Raw genomic sequence first — 20768 nt, 5'->3', positions numbered from 1 at the left:
ATTTCATAATTCAATGAATTCTTTCAACAAATATTTGTTTTAGTGCCAAAATGCAAGAAAATAGTGAATAAACAAAACTACTTGCATTTATTGATGTTAACATTCTAGTGAGAAGTAGATATAATAAGTAAGTAAATTATAATGTTTCGTAGGTAGTTCTATTTTAAAAAATCAGGATAAGGGGGATGTGGGGTAGGTTGCAATTTTAAATAGGATGGCATTTGAGCAAGGACTTGAAAGACATGAGGTTAATTCACATGCTTGTCTGAAGAATAAAACCCCAGACTTACAATCTAATATTTAGCTGTAATTTTAGCATGCTGCTATAATTCTGCTTCCTCAAGTATTTCTTTTTACCAAGGAGGAACTGTAATACCAGGTCAACGTTAACAGGAATGACCACATTTTGAAAAATGATGTTGCCCTAAATATACCTTTCCTACAGAGTAATAGCTGTTTTTAGTTAGTATCAGAAAACATACAGGAAGTGGTAGTTTTGTTATCCTATTTTTCACTGTCTTATTATGAAAATGGAAATTTCCCATGAAGTAGGAGCTGCTCTAATCTTAGGAATTGAGGAAAGCAAGGGGTTAGGTGGAGGTGGGACAGAATCACCAACAAAGGTTAGCTAAGTTTCGGAGCCAGCCCTGTGGCGAAGTGGTTAAATTCACGTGCTCCCCCTTCAGTAGCCCGGAGTTTCGCCAGTTCAGATCCTGGGTGTGGACATAGCACCACTTGTCAGGACACGCTGAGGCGGTGTCCTATATAGCACAACCAGAGGCACTCACAACTAGAATATACAACTATGTACTGGGGGGCTGTGGGGAAAAGAATAAGAAGAGGAAAAAAAGAAGATTGGCAAGATGTTAGCTCAGGTGCCAATCTTTAAAAAGAAAAAAAGATTAGCTAAGTTTCTGTAGCTATTTATGGCTTTGTTCTTTATAAACACGTCTCAACACTTTCTAAACCATTTTAATCTTCTGTCCTAACATCCTGGGTTAATAAACGCATCTAAAAGTTAGGAACTTCACGATTTGCATACTTCATAGGCATAGCATAAGGCCTTGAACACAGTCAGTTGAAAGTTCTCTTATTTGTCCTAAACCTACTTTAGAAAAATTTTAAAGGGTAATACCTTATCTAGTTATTCTGGGATTTTTTTTTTTTTTAGATCAAGGGTTTCTGTGAATGGAGAAGAGGTTTTTGTTCTGTTTTTGATACATCCAGGAAATTACACCAGATCTTTACTGACAAAGCAAAGAATTACATGAGTGAATTTTGAAAAACAAAGTATTTGATCAAAGTGCCTAAAGGGTTTTTATTTGGTCTTTATCACACTATTGTTTCCATAGTGATTTGTAATGAGGTGCTTACTACAGATTATGAAAGGCTGAAACGCCATCTAATAGTCAATATTAACAATGCTTTTCAATTTGTATATAGCACTTCAGTCTACACAGCATCCTCGCATACATCTAATTTGCTTATTAGGTTCAGATTATACAGTGTGACTATAAAGTTTCTAGTATATCTTTCCTTTCAGTTCTCCTTTTAAAGGAACCTATATTTTCAGGCAACTATGTGTGTTGTCCCGGAAACATAAATCTGACACGGACATAAATTTAAAGTAGCAATGGCCAAGATCTGCTGAGAGAGGGACTAGAGGTGCATGAAGAATAGCTGAGAAAGATCAGTGGAATCATAAGGACGCTGTGTTCCAAGAGCGGACAACAGAATGCTTACAAAGCAAAACCTTTAAAAGGCCTAGGTGTTTACGTAAAGAGTTACTCTCTCCTTCTCAAACAACAAAACAAAAGCGAAAAAAACCCCACACTTTTTCTTGCAAGGAAAATTTCTGTGAATTTATAACCTAGGAGTGGTGAGGGGAGGCGGGAGCCACAGGCACATCTAGTTCAAAGCCTAGGCAGCTGGAGAGGTCCAAAAACTGAAGTCAAATACAAGACAGGTAGTCTATAAACTTTAGAATGGATGAAAATCTCTAATACACACAAAAACATAACTTGCAAAGATTACATTTGGAAGGAGACCCAAGAAAGTGTTAACAGTGGTTACTTCTAGAGAGAACTGCGGGACTGGGGGTTAGGGATAAGTTCACTTTTCTCTGTAGCTTTACGAATTTTTAAAACACGCATGCTCAACCTTTAAAAAAGATTAGAGTCTAGGAGAATCCCTTCTCCCCATCCTCCAGGTGTTGCTTCCTACCTCCCAACACACTTCACAGTCAACACCTGTATTACTCCCAATCGACGCCCCCGAGGGAACAGGTCCCCACTCCCCATGATCGGGACCACCTGTCCACAACACGGACCCTGGAAAGGTGGTCAGGCGCTTAGAGTCAGCTGGAAGGAGGGAGGGGGCTCGAACGCTGCCCCGCAGGCCACCGTGACGCCAAAAATCTCTAGTTAGCGGCCTCAGGTGTGAGGCTGTCCAGTATCGGAGACACGGGAATCTTCCTATTATTATTATCGTAGTCCTCTTTCCTTAGCGCAGAAAGCATCCAAGGAAAGCAGGGTCGCCCCCGCAGGGCACTTTAGGACCTGCAACTTCTGCGACGCGGCAGCCTGCGCCCACATCCTCGGAACTGCGGCATCGAGGCCCGACTCGCATTCTTGGTTGGCGGATTCGCCACGTTTTGGTGTCAGAATTTAAAATGAAAATTCGAATTCCCCTGCTTCGGAAGCCCTTTCCGTCCAAGAAAACAGAAGCAGGAGAGATGCGAGGCCGTTGAATATTTTTTCTCTTCTGGCTTCCACAGTATCTACCCGCAGCGCGCCGGTGACCTGTGTCGAAAGCGACGACGCGGACGCTCAGGCCGCCGTTGCCGGCGCGCAGTCGCGGCAGCCCCTCGGTCCCGCCCCCGCCGGGAGTCCGACGTGGAAGTTGCTGGCGGACCAGGCTTCCAAGGTAACCGCCTCAGAGCTGGAGCCGCGGCGAGCGGAGGTGGCGGCGCCGAGACTCGAACAGGAGTCGCTCCCGAGGCCGGGGCCTGTCTTTGACGATCGACGAAGGCAGACAGGCGTTTCATCATGGGTGAGGGCTCTGAGAGGGGCGCCAGGGCGCGCGCGGGGGCTGCGGCCGAGGGCTGGGGTCGGGAGGGGTAGAGGGGCGCGCCTGGGGAGCCAGAGTGGCCAGCTTCTCAGGTGGCGGGTCGCTGAGGACTTCACTCACCTGGGCTCTTCACCTGTGGGGCGGACCCCGCCTCGAGCGTCCGCCCCCGCGCGTTTGCCCTTCATCCCGGCGGGGTCAAGGGGTCGGAGCGGCGGCCTGGGAGTCCTTTCCGCTGACCGTGAACTTTCCCCTCAGCCCCCCAGACGCAGCTCGTCTGGTTGGATAGAGTTGGTCTTGCAAAGCCTGGCAAAGTGTCAGTCGCAGGTTCGCCGAGGTTTCTTGGGTGAAAAATAAGAGCTGACCCCATAATGGAAGCTTGATTCTTTCTCCCTGGTCGCTGGGACTGCGTCAGTTTCAAAAAAAAAAAAAAAAAAAAAATCCAAAGAGAGGTGCTGCTCATGGTGGTGTTTTATAGTCAACTTGGCATTTGTGTGCTTATCTGTAGCTTTTCACGTAGGTAATAGTTACAGTAAGATGGAGAAGGAAATGGGGAGACTATTACGGTCAGTGCATAAAATTTTAATCTCAGGTTTTGGTGTGCTAATTGAGGACTACCTTGTCATCACAAGCATCAGGTAAAGCCTCCCTCCCGACTGGAGCCCAAATGAAGGTGCAGAGTCTTTAATCTGTTTACAGCCCTCCGAATGAAGGTGCAAATTCTTTGGCTTACTTAAATACTTCCACGGTTTTCTGGAGAGTTTACTTCCTGCTCTGGAACATCATGAGAGCTTTCCTGTCTTTTTTATAACCCCCTTCAGTTTTGTTGTTCCTCCTGTTTTCTACCTGTGAACGGTAGGCAGGCTGTCAAGTCAGCCTTTTCTAGTATACTTTTCCCGAGGTTCTCTAGCCCATGTTTGTTGTGTTCATTTATCCAGACTTGCCGCTCTTAATTAGGTCATTTCGTTGTCAGATAACCATGTATTGTGAGCGGCATCACTTCTGCTGTCAAGTGCTTTGTACACTGTTAATGTAACTTTCTATTTTAATCTTTTCTAATGGCTTTTGGTGGGAAAGGGCGAAAATGCTTTTTCCCCCATAATTGTAAAAGATAAAACTTATTTAAAAAAAGCTGCTTTCTTCTGTTGTAAAAAGAATAATAAAGATTCTAAATTTCCACCTCTCTTACTCTTAGGGGTTATTTCACTTAAACACAATCCAAATGAGTCAACACCTTAACCTGTTACCAGGAGGCTCTCCTGAGATACAGGATAATTTCTTAATTTTAACTTTAGTTTTTTTCCAGCTTTATTGAGATAATGTTTGACAGATAAAAATTGTATATATGTAAGGTGTGCAGTGTGATGTTTTCATATCTGTATACATTGTGAAATGATTACCACAATCAAGCTAACACACCCATCCCCTCACAGTTATCTTTTTTGTGTGTACTGTGAGAACACTTCATGATGTCTCAGCAAATTTTGTATGTGCAATACATTATTATTAACTAAGTCACCATGCTGTTCTTTAGGTTTCCAGAATTAATTCCTTTTATAAGGAAGTTTCTACCCTTTAAGTAGCATCTTTCGCATTCCCCTCACTACCCCGGCATCTGGTAACCACCATTTTACCCTCTGTTTGCAAGTGCTTTTATATTACATAATACCTTGCATATTAGGAAGCTTTCTGGAAATATTTCATATGCTTTGAATGTAGCTTATTTTTTGAAGTGAGTTTTCTATCAAGAATAGTTTTTATTTTTGGCTTCTGTGTCTCAATTCCTTAGGCTAGTTGTATTGCTTAATAGAGAAATCTCAGTGATTGAAGGTAGTTATGATGGTACTGCTGCTATAGAGTGATGATAACTGCTTTTCAGCAGCGAGGACCTCATGGTCTCACTGTCATTCTGATTCACCCTTTGGTTTTTAGGGGTGGTGAAGAGATGATGCTGAGGTATGCCTATGCTCTTAATTAGAAAGTGAGCTGCCTGAGGGCAGGGGTCATATTTCTCTTCTTCTTTAGTGTATCTTCTGTGCCTGCCTGACACAGTATCTAGGACATGGTAACAATCAGTAACTACTTGTTTGATGTTAAGTAATATATTTCATTGGGAGCAAAAATGTGCACCTATGAATCAAGGAAAATATTGTAATGTTATTTAATGTGGTATAGTTTTCAAAGGGCAAGATTAAATGTTTTGTGGACCTAGTTCACAAAATGATTATTGAATACGTTTTTGCTTTTATTATTTTTTTAGGTGGCTTTTTCTCAAGTATTTTTTCCAGTCTGTTTGGAACCCGGGAAATGAGGATTTTAATTTTGGGATTAGATGGAGCAGGAAAAACTACAATTTTATACAGATTACAGGTTGGAGAAGTCGTTACTACTATTCCTAGTAAGTGTTGGTATGATGAACTGAGTACAGGAGCTTTCTGGTTTTTTCCATCTAACATAACTTTATTTCTGAATAAATCATTCATGAAGTAATTGATAAGGTTTTTAAACTTCTAGTATGAGCATAATATTAATACCACTGTTTTTCATAAGCTGACAGGCAGTTTGGTGTAATTTAAGGACCCCTGTACACAGCTGGTTTTTGCTGTTTAGAGTTGTTTTAAAAGTTGGCTTGAGTTAAGCCACTTAATCTCATTGAGAGCTAGTATCTTTTATTGATAAAATGAAGGTAATAAATATCCACTGGCTTTGAGGGGAAAATAGAGGAAGTATATAAAATACTTTGTAAATCTCTGTAAAGAATTATGTAGATGTTAAGTAATATTACATGTGAAGTGTTTTTTCCCCTGTGTTTGTTACTGTTGTAATTGATTAGTTTCTCTTAAGTAATTCTGTTGATTACTTGTAAAGATCTGAGTTGAAGAGACTGAGGGTAGTTAGTTTTTACCTAAAAGTATCAAGAGAAGAGACACTCCGCCTTTAAACCAGTTGTTAATATCTTAGAGAAATAGTCTCGAACAGTCCTGTTTGACTGCGTAAGAATACTTTTCAGTTATGTCTACTTTTTTTCATTTGTTGACCTGAATTTACTTGTTGATCAGAATGCTATCTTTAAACTAAGTTTAAGAGTTCATAGAATTAAGAGTATTTGAATTATGCTTCTAAAGTTACTCTGTCACTCAAGGTATTTCTATATTTAGTAGTATTTAAATTTCCAGATTAAAAAAAAGTCTAGCTTTTATGAAAGAAGAACTTTTTAAACCCTATGGCATCTGTTATTTCTTTTTGCCACCTTCAATAAATTTCAGTTCCCTTGGTTTTTGCTTCTCAGAATCGCCTATCTCTGCTACAGTTAAGTCTTGGGGGCCCCTGCAGTGCACAGAGCCCAGTGGATTGCATTTCAGTGAATTCCACTTTACACCACACTCTTGTCCTTTGCATATAAACAATGTTCCTAATCGTGGTGAAGATGGTGATCACGCTCCTACCTAATATTCTAAGGGAGACATCATGAACTTGCTTTATAGTTTTTCACTCAGGTTTGTGATAGTATAGTTATGTTTTAGTTGTAATAGGCATGCTTAGCATATATTCATAAGCATCATTTACCAATATAAACAAGTCTATAACAAAAATTAATTGTCCAGTTTCAGCTATAAATCATATTTTACTTTGGTTTTTTTAAGCTTGTAAAATCTCAGTAATCTCTGCGTATATAACACCTAAGCTTTTTTTTAGCATCCTCTTCACTCTCCCTTAGATTCCTTTCAATGCCTCAGCTGTGTGGTGCCAGAGCTCCACCCAAGAAGAATGGCAGGGAAAAGGGATGGGACACCTCGTCTTTGGCCGTCCAGCTGTGACCTTATTACAAATGAGCTCTAGAGGAAGTCTGCAGAGACACCATGAGATTGGCTAGAGAGAACCCAGGCTTAGAGAACCCGGCTTTCATAAAGCAGTATACGGCCATTGCTGTTTTCTGACCCACTGAAATTTGGAATCTAGGCTTTTTTGTTTTTATTCCATGTTTATTTCCTACCCACCAAAATTACATTGTTTTGTAATACATCTACAACTGTCCTTTCTAAATATAACTTTATGAACACTTTAGTATGCCAGTACTGTATTATGAGGGGAGTTTGACAGGATTTCCAGTGAGCTGAGAATTATATATTTGCAGAGATGATTGGGGATTCTTAGATAACCTGAAGAGGGTGCTGATCTTGCTAATTGATGTTTTTTGTGTGGTTGTGTATATAGCACAGCATATTGTCCTAAATGGAGTAATTTCTCAACCAATAGTGTGATTCAACAATTACCATTCATTGCTTAAATTCGATTAGATTGGATACTTTGAAGGTAGAATGCATTAGTCTACATACACTGCTGATTTGATTTCTCTTCCAGCCATTGGATTTAATGTTGAGACAGTGACATACAAGAACCTTAAATTCCAAGTCTGGGATTTAGGAGGACAGACAAGTATCAGGTATGGTACAGAGACCAGATTACTTTGTGGTATTTAACACTTGTTAGTTCTTTTAGGGATAACAGCAGTAAATCAAAATATATCTTCTTCTGTAATTTAAATGGGAGCCACCTAGTTTAAAATGAGGTAAAAACTGCCTATTCTCTCAAATGAATTAAAATCTCAGGAAGCCAGTTTTTCAGATCTCACTTAAATGAAAAATCTTTTCATGAAAATCTCAAGACCTAATTACTTTCAGTAGTTTTTAACTAAAAAGCGTCCTCCATTTAGTCTTGTCAGCCCCTTGCTTTGTGAGACAGACTCTTTTGGTTGCCATAAAACTACCTTTCAGGGACACTGTTTAGGGCTAATGTGAACATAAATGCCCTCTGGAACTCAGGTCTCCTGCCTGGCTTTCTGTGCTTGAATGGTACCTGTGAATGTTTGGTGACTGTCAGTGGTTGCTCAGGATGGTGTCATCTTAAAAGATTAGTAGTGCATTGCCCAAACATCTTGCCGCCTTTTAACACCTTTCTTGAACCACTTTTGAGTCTATTTCTTATTTTAGCCATTGCTACTTCTTGGTGGCTTCAGTGATCAATTTAATGCTTATTATATAAAATCATATTAAAAACTTTTTTAAGAACCCATTCCTCTTAAGGAGTTCCCAGTTAAAGATTTATAAGATGTAACAATCAGGTCTGTGTACAATTTTTTTCAGTATATTTGGTGATTTTATAGATTACAAATATATTCTCTCAGTCTAAAGTCAGAACTCATTCTGAAACTCCTTGGTCCTGTAATTTAATGTTTATCAACACTCTTTCCATCTCATCACATCTGAGGGATATATATATTCATCAGAAACAATGCATCATTATGGCGTTGATTGTAACATGAGTTGGGCAGGATTGGCATGTAAATCCACACTACCCCGCATCATTGCCAAATCCTAGCATATAAATTAACATATCACTTTCTTCTTTCAAATAATAACATGTTCTCCATTTCTGAATTTTTTTTTTAGGCCATACTGGAGATGTTATTATTCAAACACAGATGCAGTCATTTATGTCGTAGACAGTTGTGACCGAGACCGAATTGGCATTTCCAAATCAGAGTTAGTTGCCATGTTGGAGGTAAGAAAACTTTATTAAAATGTGAGGAGATCATTTACATTTGCTTGCTGTTTCCATTGTTTATCATCATGTGCAGGAATAATTAAAAGGAAAGTAGGGATTTCTTTTCCCCATGCCTTTAGGATGATTTTCTTTTATGTAAATTACTTCCTATTCCAGAAATACTGTTGGAGACCAAAAAAAAGAAAAAAAAAATCCAGCCTTGTAACTTCCTTTAAACTAGATTCCTTGATTTCCAGGAAGTTCAGAGCTGAAGTCTTTCCAAACTGAAGTAACTTTTCTGTCACATCTATGAAGTGATTTTTTAAAAATGTCTTTATTTCTAGATGTATAAATTTGCTTGTGAAAGCAGATAAGGGTATAAATAAGAATAAAGCATATTTGTTTGTTTTAGAAGCATTAATGTTCAGAGAAATATATATTTTTGGGTCTTTGGCCTAATTCTGGCCCCTACTTCCTCTCCCTGCTTTTTCATCCTTTACACTTCCCTGTGTTTACAGTGCCTCAGCCACACTGACCTTTCTGTTCCTTGAACACACCAAGCATGCACACCTGACACCTGGCTTAGGGCTTTTTGCACTTGCTCTTCCTTCTGCTTGGAATGCTCTTCCCCACATCTTTGCAGGGCTCCCTTGACATCTTTCATCTCACATGTTTCTTTCCCAGAGAGGAATCTCAGTTATTTCCTAACCCTTTTTCCTACTTTATTCTTTGTACCACTTATTGTTTCTTTCCATTATTTTGAAATATATTTGTTTACTTATGTCTCCTACCCTAAAATGTAAGTTCTTCAAGTTTACCCTAAAATCCCTGATGTGTGGAACAGTGTATAGCATTTAATTAAGAACTCAATATATTGTATTCCCTGAAGTTCGTAAGATTATATATTGGCTAACTGACTGAATTTAGAGGATGCATTAAATAATCAAAGTTTTTAAAATCTCCATTTGTTAAATAAGCTTTTCGAATGTATAAATGATTAATAATTAAATTGCCTTTCCTTGAGAAAATTAGATGAGTAAGTTTCCTTTTCCCACCAAAATATGATTCTGAATTATCCAATCATTGAATGTTTAAATAGAAGTTCTAGGCCACTAGATTACTTAGGTAGAGGCATTCTTAGAATACTTTGGACTTCTGATTTCTTGGGCTACTGACTACTTAATGGCTTCCAAGTTATAAATTGCAGACCTAATAGTTTTAAACTTTTGCTTAGTTTTTTTTTTTTAAATTTTTTTATTTGAGTTCATAATAGTTTACATCATTGTGAAATTTCAATTGTACATTATTTCTTGTCTGTCACCACATAGGTGCTCCCCTTCACCCCCTGTGCTTACCTCCCAACCCCCTTCCCCTGGTAACCACTGAACTATTTTCTTTGTCCATGTGTTTTTTTCACAACGTAGCATCATATTTATCATTAGAGTTTCTTAGACCAAAATCAAGTGTGAGAAATTTCAAGGGACTGTTTAATTGTCAGAGGTGTAATAGATTTTTAAAATGAAAACTTTATTTAGATGTAATTTACATGGTCTAATAGATTTTTATCATATAAAGTACTGCATAAAAGAAATGGATTATTTTCAGTTTACAATTCTCGAGTTGTGCTGGATTGTTAGGTTATTTGTGGTATTATGATTTGACTTGTATAATCTTCTGTAGAAAGAACTGATATTTCATTCTTTAGGAAGTGTTTTTTAATTGATTCAATAAATATTTATCATGTGATATAAAGTACAGGTAGGGTATGGGTAAGGACTATTATATTAAAACTTAGAGACACAAAATCAATTTAAGTTTTATCATCTTTGTACATAAAAATAAATTCTAAATGGAGTAAAGAATTAAATGTAAAAAAAAGGAAATCAATAACTATAAGAATATGTAAGTGAATATGTTTAAAATTTCTGGATAGGGAAGGTCTTTCTAAATCAGAGGATTGGAAGGAATTACAAAAGACAAGATAGATTTAATTATGTTAATACAGACAAAAAAATTGCAAAAGCTCAGATGCCAAATAATACATATTAGGGTGAAACAGGGAACCAGGACACAGTTTTACAACCAGTAAAAACCAGGTCTTTACTGGTTGTAAAGACCTTTTGCACATCTGCAGAAAAATGAGCAAGAGGCATGAACTTAAAATTCTCAGGAGAAAAATATATTGCTAATAATATTTGGTATTTCCTAGTAACCTCATAATAAATAAGCATATAGTGAGATGCTATTTTGGAAGAATATATAATTTTCAATTCTGCCAAGGCTGCATTGAAGATGGGCACTGTCATACGCTGTTAGTGGAGTTGAAATTGTTACAGTCTTTCTGGAAAGCAGTATATTGATATATGTAACAAGAGCCTGAAAAAAAGTTCACTTTGATTCCATTTTTAGAGAATTGTATTAAGGAAATAGAGATTCACGCAAAGATTCTGTATAATGACTCTGTCACTTGGGTGTCTCTAATAGTCAAGTGAAAAGAATCTATTAAGAGTCTAATACTGGAAAAGTTATATCCTTTATGGCACATGTATTCATAGTATAGAGTATATTTAACCTTTAATTAAAAAAAACTTTTTCGATGGTTTGGAGAAACAACTATGATTAATAGTTTATTTTTTAAAGCAGGGTATGGAACTGTATGTAAATGTGATCTTAAAGATATAAATGTATTTACTACATAAACTATAAGTATCTGAACTACAAAGCAGTAGAAAATATACCCAGAATGTTGACCGTGATCATGTTTGGGAGGTAGGATTGTAGTGAAGCTTCTTTATACTTCTCTGTAATTTCAAATAATTTATAATGAACATTATATATTAATTAATTATATAATCAATTAATTAGGAAGTATGCTTTTAAAATAATGTATTTTTTGGCATTTCTTCCTAAACTCAAGGGAACAAATTGATTAGAGGAAATTAAATATCTTCTACTTTATTTAGGAAGAAGAGCTGAGAAAAGCCATTTTAGTGGTATTTGCAAATAAGCAAGACATGGAACAGGCCATGACTCCTTCCGAGATGGCAAATTCACTTGGGTTACCTGCCTTGAAGGACCGAAAATGGCAAATATTCAAAACTTCAGCAACCAAAGGCACTGGTCTCGATGAGGCAATGGAGTGGTAAGTATCGTGTTTCCAGAAGCCATCTGTGCGTTTGTATGTGCATGCAACTGTTTACACACCTGTGTGATTTCCCTTTAGTTTTAAGGATGAAACTCAGATTACTTAGCAGCTTATCATATTAAGATCCTCCAGCCTTTTCTCCCACTGGTCATCATGTGCATCTGCTTTTATTTCAACCACACCTACCCAGTTATAGATAGATATACCAGCTGTCTGACATTTTTCTAGCTTTTTCCCTGTCTCACCTCACCCTCCAATTCCATATTCTTCAGGACTTAGGTTAAGGCTCTCTTCTTCCCTGACATATCTCCATGCTCACTGCCTTACCATACACACTTAGTCCTTGTCACAGAGTAGTGATATAGTACTTGTTACACTCTCTTATCATTGATTTGTGCATCTACTCATAGATTATCAGCTCCTTGAGGACTGAGACTAGTTTTCACCTCTGAATTATCCACATCTGGCCTGGCTGTGGTAGTAGCAGCCTGGAAAGTAGAGAGTTGGTCTTTTTTTCATTATTCATTTAAAGTATAGACAAAGTGAAAGCTAGAAGACCCTCATGGAAATTGAGTCCATAACCTTATTCTTATTCTTCTAATGTAACTGTCTTAGCTTGTGTCATTTAAAGTGCTTTGGAATCTACCTTCAGTATAAAATTGATATTATAAATGATCATGCTCTATACCTGAAAGGTTGAAATTAATTTTATGAAACTTAATTTTCTCTTCACAGGTTAGTTGAAACATTAAAGAGCAGACAGTAATTCAATCACTTCTCTGAAATGAAGACCACATCACATAGTCCTTTGGAAACAGTTAAGTGTGCTTCACACTACTAAATGTTAAAACTGTGTGATTATTGGCATATACTGAACTGACTGCAATGTTTGTAATAAATATAGAAAATAAGTATTTGGTTGGAAGGGTAACTCATCGTGATTGAACCAGCTGAATGTCCTGTGTAATGTAAAATATTCCTTCCTTGCTTTCTTGTGTTAAGGTACATATTCTCTTTGTATGGAATTCTTTTTCAAATATAGTCCTATTAAAGAATGTACTCTTATTGAGGAAAAAACCCTCCTATTTTTGAATTAGTGGTTGCAGCTTGTTTGTATAAACATTAATAAATATCTTAACTCAGACTTTTCCCCCCTTAAATGAAAATAAAGTTTTTCCAAAGATTAGACTCAGTAGAGTTGGCTAGGACATAGTGTGGGTAATACAGTTTTCATTTGCTTAATGACCACTTTATTTAAGCTGTTTAGTTTAAAAGCTTTTGGTTATAGGCATGAAGTAGAAATAATTATTTTGGTGGTTAACTTCACTGACTTATCTGTAATTGTTGTTTTACAGTACTTTATAGTTGTGAAAACAGTTTTATGTATATTGACCTAGTTGATTTATATAGGAACCCTGTGATGTAGGTAGGACAGGTTGTAATGTGTTCATTTTATGGATGTGGACCCAAGGTTCTGATAGGTTGGCTTGCCCAAGGTCACTTGCTAGTGAGGTAGGGACAGGGCTCAAAGTAAGACTTCAAGGTCAGAAGCTTGTCCCATCATAAGCTACACCATAAATACCTGAAAATGCCAACATTGGCAACACTGACAACCCAACTCCTTAAATAAAATTATGCTTAATTGAAGTAGACACAGTATTCAAAATAATGTCTATAAATTTATTTGTCCATACTAGTAGAGGTAGTATAAACAATCCTACATGATCCTATTTGATGGAATTCACAACACATTGAAGAAAAAATTCACATTAAGGGAAATAAAAAAATCTATTTTAAGAAGCATTGAAAAAGATGTCTTTATTGTCTTTCATTCCTTTTTTATCTACCTGTAATTAGACATGTAAATTTGATTGTGAGAAGTCCAAATCTTACTGGTTCTACAGAGAGAAATTAAGCACTCGTGGTTTTAAAAATTAGGCCACTGCTAGGCTGTTAAAATCAATTATGTTCAAAGGAACTTTTCAAACTACCTAGTGCACCACAGGATGGGCTACAGTGTGAGAGAAGTAAATACAGTCCATAGTAATTACTAAAATTGGAGGGAATTTTTTCCATTTTTTAAGTTGGACAACCAGCATTTAAAAACTTAGATGCTGGTAAAGAAAGCTTAATACCATTGTGCCCCTCAGGTCTCAGGAACACTAGTGTTCATTTCCTGTCCCCACCACTATCCTTCCAGATGTTGGCCTCTGGCCTTTCTCTCATACTTTTGGTCATCCTCTCAGCTCAAGTGAATGTGGCTTTCTCTTTGCACCTCTGGGAATTTTACTCTTCTTACTCATGCCCCAGCACCCATTCCTAATTTGGTCTCTGTGTCAAGTGGCTAAGTACCCCCAGCAATTCAGGAACACTGCGTGCGAAGTATGGGGAAGTGAGGTCCTGGAGGGCAGATGATGCCTGGCGTGTAGCTCTTGCCATCTTGAATATTGAAGGCACATGAAGCTGTAGCAAAGGTCAGCACTTGGATTATCCTCATGCCTCTGGCTTATAAAGAATAGGATGGGATAAATTGAGCACACACTTATTTTAATATGGTGTAAATTATAAGGTCCTTGTCTAGCAGGAAACAACTGTACAGGTATGTTACAGGAGTTTGAATGTTGATATTTGTAAAAATCTACTGAATATTGTTTTATGAGAAGCCTGAAAATGGGAAAAGCACCAAACTTGAAATCAGAACACGAGTTCCAGGCACAAATGGCCACTTCTTCAGTTTTTTTTCTATAACAAGAGACTTGGACAAATAGTATCAAAGGTTTCTTTTTAGGTCTAACACTTCTGTTTTATCTGGTTGGTAGTTGTGATGTGTCATGTGGTCACAGTGGAAAAAATAAGAAATAGAGTGGTAGAATTCTGTTATCACAATACCTGAGATGCACTTTAAATTGTGGAAATGTAAGCTCCTTGAGGGCAGGGACCAGTTTATTTACTGTTAGTATCTCTTGCATCTAGTGTGGTGCACCTGGCACTTAGTAGGCACTCAATAAATATTTACTGATTAAAACAAAGCTGTGCTCAATATCCCTGAGATATTTTTACTATCTATCTGATATTTGCCTTAGTATTAACTTTCTCTCTTTTTTTTAAAGATTTTATTTTTCCTTTTTTTCCCCAAGACCCCGGGTACATAGTTGTGTACTTTTAGTTGTGAGTCCTTCTAGTTGTGGCATGTGGGACGCCACCTCAGCATGGCCTGATGTCCGTGCCCAGGATTCAAACTGACAAAACCCTGGGACGCCGAAGCAGAGTGCGTGAACTTAACCACTCAGCCACAGGGCTGGCCCCGTAACTTTTGTTTTTTGATCTTTAAAATTTTTATTAAAGCAATACGTGTACTTTAAATCACTTAGAATTAAAATAGGCCTTCTAAGATGCCCCAAGTTTATTCTTTTGGTACATTACAAACCCCCTGGAAGTGTGAGAACTCCTGTTTGAGACATAAACTACATCAAAACACAGATGCTGAAGTTTGTGAATGTTTGAACATTTGATTCCTATGCCGTTCTCCTTTTTTAAAAGCATCATAGTTATTCTTGGCTTGTTATCTTCCATATAAATTTTAGAATCAGCCTGTTAGGATAATGTGAACAGCTCTTTTGGGATTTTGCTTAGATACACATTTAACCAATGGCCCAACCTGGGAAGACTCTTACCCTATCCATGAACATAGTTATGTTTCTCCATTTGTGCAGATCTTTCTTAATGCATTTTGATAAAGGTTCATAATTCCATAAAAGTATTGCAAATCATGTGTTCCTAACTTCTTCTACATTGTCTTGCTATTTTAAAGTGTACCTTTTTTTTAAAAAAATTACATTTTAAACTCTTTATCACTAATGTCACATGCTTTTAAGACAGTGAAGATACAGTAATATTATGAAATGTTTTAATTCAAAAAATATGAGCATGATTATATTAAACTGTATAATATACAATCTATGCCAAAGCTTAATAATAAAATCTGCTGTGATTTCAGACTAGCGGAGACACTGGGAAGTTCACGCTTTGTAAGCTGAGATACTGAATGAGCACAGGGAGCACTTTACTCCACCATTGCTAAATCTTTCAGGCTGTGGCTCTTTTGTCTCTTGGCCTTATAGCCAGGACGCAGGAACTCTATCTTTCTCTTCTTTGCTTCACTTTTATTTTTGTGTTTCTTCAGCTTTTTCTTGGCAGCAATATCAGGATTAGTTACAAACTTGAAAAAAGAACAGAAATTTAAAGTAAATGTTAAACCAATAAAAATCAATTGCAGAAATGGACCGTTTTGTTCACATTTAAACATCATGAATGCAACACATGCCCATTAAAGAAAGTCTGGAGCCCCAGCTATAAAGTTCCTCTCAAACACAGCCAGTTCCTCTTTCCTCCCTGGGTAAGTGCAACACACACAGGTACACACCCCTGGATAAGAAGAGTTATTAAGCCTAATGAACACGCCATATTGTCAAACAGCAAGCTTACCTCCAAAGCCTTTCTCTTTTTCCGGAGTGCCCTTTTCTCATTAGCCTGTTTCTGTACAGTGGCAAAGGCCAGTGAGAAGCTTTCAAGCCCAACCAGTTTTTTGAGTAATTCTATGATTTCCTGGGACAGATTCTTCAGCAAAGGATCTAATCACATACAGAGTGTAACAATCAGAGACAGTCACATAGGGAAAGGACACGTTTGAACATCTACCATATCAACAACATGCAAAATTTAAACTTCTACAGCATTATCACTTTTATTACTTCAACATTAAACACTGATCTAAAACTAGGCTCTGCATTTCTGAGATGGGAGAACAAGCAGAAAGAAGTGTTGGACACAGCACTCCCAGCCACCACCTTATCCAGGATGCAATAAGAGATCAGAGACCAGGAAGCCCACTTTCCAGGGGAATCCTGGCTCAGGAGACATTAATTTGAGAACCTGATGGAAACGTTCTGGGCTACCTTTATTAACCTGCTTAGCTCTCTGCAGATGGGGGAAAGGTAAGTGTGTTTCTCTGGGCCCTCTCTAATTCATGGGTCACAGAGAATCACTTCTGGCCATAACCTTTCTTTTTTTTGGGGGGGGGGGAGGGTTAGGGTTAGACTCACACTCCCTTGAGAAGCTAAAGAAAAGCTATGCTCTCCCACCATTCCCTGCCTTCTCTCTCCGAAATGCAAATAACCCACAGATTTTTGCAGTCACTTTCAGGAGAGCTCAGGACACCTCCTCTAGATTGCAAGCTTCTTGAAGATAGGGATTAGGCCCTTTCTCCTGTTGAACCCTCAGTGCCTGGCAAATATTGTGTTCAATAAATGCTGGCTGAGAACCAAAGCAGACCCGACCTTCCCCATTGCTTTTCCTCTCTAAGAACAAGGAAACTCTCTCAAGGTTGCAGGACTACCGTAGCTCCTGCTTTCACATTGACTTCATTAGTTTTATTTTAGAACTCCTAACATCCACTTTACCTCCTCTCTTCCCAACCCCCAATTCTCTTTTCCTATTAAAAGAGACAATTTAGGATCAGTGAGGGAAATGTACCTAAAAAGAAAAAAGAATGTACCAGGCAAGAAAAAAGAAAAATTTAAATTTAAAACAATTTCATATAAAATAATACATACACTCTTACCTTATAATTCTTGAGAATGTAATGACATTTTATTGTTCATTATTGTTCATAACACTATGAGGTTCAGAACCACCCCAAATTATAGTTTTCTTTGAATATTTAATCTACGCTTGGGAGTAAAACATCTTTTAGGAGAGAAACATTCACTCTTAAGAGAAAGCATATAGAAGAAGGCAATCAAATATAACACAAATATGCCTTCTTGCTTGCTATTAATTGCCTTGATGCCTAGTAAATTTTCTTCCTTAAACTCTGTCAGGGAGGGAGGACAGAAAGGAAGAAGGAAGCTTCAGAAGGGAAGTGAGAAGTCCTAATGTGCAAGTATTCAGAAGAATTACCTTGGTCCGAATAGGTGCTGTTCAGTTCTCGGAACAAAGGAGCTATGATTACTGAGAGATATGGCTTCACCTTGTCTTTTCCAAGATCCATTGCTACAGCTCCAAGAAACTTAAAGATGCACGTTCTCTGAAAGTACAGATCATTTTTCATTTGAAGTGTTTTCTCTTACATTTGCGGTCATACATAGTTAATATAGAAAACAAGGTCTACTGTGGGGCAGGTATTGCTGCAGTTTTGGGTTTAAAAGTTCCTAGGAACTTAGGAGGATCACTAATACCACTAAAATACTTTTAAAAAAATGACTACTTTCAGTCATTCTGCACATTTGTCGCACCTTTAAGAGGTTTCTAGGTGAATAGGCAGCTTCCAGTTTTGCGATCCGGGACAACTTCTGGATCAACCACAGCAGCGTGGCTGGCTTGCTGTTCTCTTCCTTTGCCTCTTCATTCTCTTCTCGGTCAGATTCTGCCTTCTCATGTGCGTGGGCCTGGTGTCCGACTTCCTCTCTGGCCACACCATCTCCTAAGGCTTCTTGTTCTTCCATGTCCTCTTTTATCTCACCTTGCTTATCCTCAGAATCAGGTTCCAGTAAATATAAGACTTTGGCTACGAATAACAAATTCTTAACAACCTTAAAAAAAAAAATGGGAAAGGGGCGGAATTGGACTTTGATTTTGAAATAAATATGGCTTAATAAAGCAGAAGCTAAAATAGGTATTCTACAATTAGAAAATAAAAACAAGTGGGTATTGCACTATTAAATTTATTGCTCCAATTTTTGATAATTCTTCAGTTTTTCCTTATCGTGTGTCCAAACCCATTTCCATGTAACTTTCATTCATTTGGCCTAGTTCTACCCTTTAAGGCCACACAGCATAAACGATTTTATTCTGGGCCATCCATTTACATGTTTAAGAGAGCTTTCATCCTCCCTCATTAAATTCCTTCACAGACATAACTGTTTCCATCTTTGAGCACTTACTTTATATATGACATTCTAATTCAACTTTAAAATACCCTCAGGTACTATTATCAGAAGAGAAAACCAAGGCTCAGAGTCACTAAATGACTCTCTCAAAACTAAATGACTCTCTCAAAGACAAAGTGAGTGGTCAGCCAGGAGTCAAAGGTCTTTAGAATTCCAGCCCAAGTTCTTAAACCCTGAGCTCCTCCCTCCTCAAATGCCATCTGATTCAGTTAAATAGCCCAGGGACCAATTTTAGTCTTACAAGAATGGACACATTTATTGGGTCCCTAACTCTGACATCCATGAAACCTCTGATGTAGGTATTTCACACCCATTACATGAAGGAGAAAACCAAGTCGGTTTTGGGTTCCTTCACCATCCTGGCTGCTCTGCTAGAGGTGCTGTGTGCCAAAAGTTCCCCCAGATGTAGTACTCAGAACCCCAGACACTGACCAAGGCTGGCCTGGCCATCAGCAGTTCATGCCAAGATTATAATTTCCTCCTCCTGGAAGCTTGGCCTCCATGAAGACAGTCCCAGTTTTGGAGGCCTTTTTCCCCTGTGGCAGCCACTTCACATTGTTAACGCACCCTAAGATTACGGTGAACTCAGTTCCATAATTTCTGTCATTCTGGGTCAGTACTAGTAAATCTCTTCCTCCCTGACCCAAGTTTGGTCTGTCAAGCCTCTATTTAAAATCATATTTGTGTGAGAGTGCAGCCACTGTTCACCCTGGCAGGATTTCTTTGGCCTCTCTTTGCTATCCATTGAATAGCTATCCATTCCTTCCCCGATCCTGCCATATAATGAAGCATGTTATATATTCATTTAAAAAAGTGATGCAGGTATTAGTATTCATGGCATGCCACTTGAGATCACTCTTCGGATGTAGCATTCACCTAGTTTCTAGTGCCCCATCACTCGATCTCCATCACTTCATCTTGTCCATAATGACAAGAGTTGTGGTCAAGTGCCTTGCTCATATCCAGACACCACATCTGTGTCACCTCATCGTCTACCAGCCCTACTGCTCTATCAAAAGAGGGAAAAATAAAAGGGAGCAGTAGACCAACTATGCAGAAGTAATTTACATTTACTGCACGTTTATAAATGCTTCTCCATATTTACATTTTAGTTATAGTTACATTTTTATAATCTGAAAATATATAAAATTTCTTAGTGATTTATCTGCCTTCTGTTAAGGATAGACAATTCTCGGACCACTGTAGCATGAACATTATTACTTTCTCTTCAACTTCCAGGGATAAACGAAGGAAATTCAGTACTACAGATTAATATAAGAACAACCATAATCAATCAGTCAGTGCCCTTCAAAGCTTCAGTCACAATGTGGAGTAGATGTTAAAACTGAACATGAAAAGATGAATAGCCAGCCTCCTGCTGCATCATCTTTACTGGGAATTTTAAATGGAGCCAAGAGTAATCCCAGCATGGACCCAAGAGTTGATTAGATATATGTCTATAACTGAACATGTATTTGAGTGTATATTTCATTTAATTCCCCAAACATTAAAATAGGAAAACAAACAAAAAATACAAATACCAAAGGTGAACCTGTTTCTAGACTGTTGGTAGAATAACTCCCTTGTGTTAAACTGGGAGGATTACAATACTTACCTGCTCTCCTAGAGACTGATCCAAGAATTTGGAATGCAACTGATGGCAAGAGGCTAGGGAGATACTTTTCATCTGTGAAAAGAAAATGGACATTGGCAGACACAATGCCGGATATTTCTAACTGTTTTTAACAATTCCAAATAACCATGCTAATACACCTCAGGGACTAGACTTTGCTCTGAATGATCACTTGTATAGTCTGGAGAGGGAAGGTTCACGACCACAAACTGTAATTGCTCCCTTCTACCTGCCCCAAGCACTTCAGCCCAAAGACCTGGGATACTTCTAAGCTCTGGGCAGGCAGAGATAATAATCCCTTAGGTTATTAGTAGAGAACTTTGCAACACCTCAGTATATTTTTTTCTTTTTTTCCCTTCCATCCTCCACTCATTCAATATTTATGAAGTTCTCACTATATGCCAGCTGTTGTTCTGGGTCCTAGGAAATCAGA

At 38.0% G+C, this 20768-nt stretch overlaps 2 protein-coding genes across 4 annotated transcripts in view; one reads left to right on the top strand and one right to left on the bottom strand.

Moving 5' to 3' along the window:
* The first annotated feature begins 2185 nt into the window (after positions 1-2185).
* On the top strand, positions 2186-14784 carry ARL1 (ADP ribosylation factor like GTPase 1). 2 transcript variants are annotated; one of them, NM_001309322.1, is made up of 6 exons: positions 2978-3051; positions 5327-5464; positions 7429-7510; positions 8517-8628; positions 11574-11752; positions 12491-12682. In NM_001309322.1, exons 1-6 carry the CDS (start codon positions 3048-3050, stop codon positions 12519-12521), a joined length of 546 nt encoding a protein of 181 aa, NP_001296251.1. In that variant the 5' UTR covers positions 2978-3047; the 3' UTR covers positions 12522-12682. The 2 variants fall into 2 exon arrangements, with proteins under 2 accessions (XP_014592201.1, NP_001296251.1); XM_014736715.3 differs by lacking the exon at positions 5327-5464 and having other exon boundaries at positions 2186-3051; positions 12491-14784.
* An 864-nt stretch (positions 14785-15648) lies between these two features.
* Positions 15649-20768, bottom strand: part of UTP20 (UTP20 small subunit processome component) — a 92895-nt gene continuing 87775 nt past the window's right edge. For both annotated transcript variants that reach the window (XM_014736768.3, XM_001496795.6), the window contains exons 58-62: positions 20318-20389; positions 18049-18345; positions 17714-17840; positions 16241-16386; positions 15649-15974 (exon numbers count right to left, since the gene is read on the bottom strand). In XM_014736768.3, coding sequence (XP_014592254.1) covers positions 15819-15974; positions 16241-16386; positions 17714-17840; positions 18049-18345; positions 20318-20389 — 798 coding nt within the window. In that variant the 3' untranslated portion in view covers positions 15649-15818. The remainder of the gene's footprint in view (positions 15975-16240; positions 16387-17713; positions 17841-18048; positions 18346-20317; positions 20390-20768) is intronic.

This window comes from Equus caballus, chromosome 28 (assembly GCF_041296265.1).
Source record: "Equus caballus isolate H_3958 breed thoroughbred chromosome 28, TB-T2T, whole genome shotgun sequence".
In the NCBI taxonomy this organism is placed as follows: domain Eukaryota; kingdom Metazoa; phylum Chordata; class Mammalia; order Perissodactyla; family Equidae; genus Equus; species Equus caballus.
This window is presented reverse-complemented; position numbering and strand designations above follow the sequence as displayed.

Coding starts and splice junctions, on each gene's coding strand:
- ARL1 (NM_001309322.1), top strand. Junction 5,465..7,428: donor AGTCGTTACTACTATTCCTA/GTAAGTGTTGGT, acceptor TTTCTCTTCCAG/CCATTGGATTTAATGTTGAG. Junction 7,511..8,516: donor GGAGGACAGACAAGTATCAG/GTATGGTACAGA, acceptor TTTTTTTTTTAG/GCCATACTGGAGATGTTATT.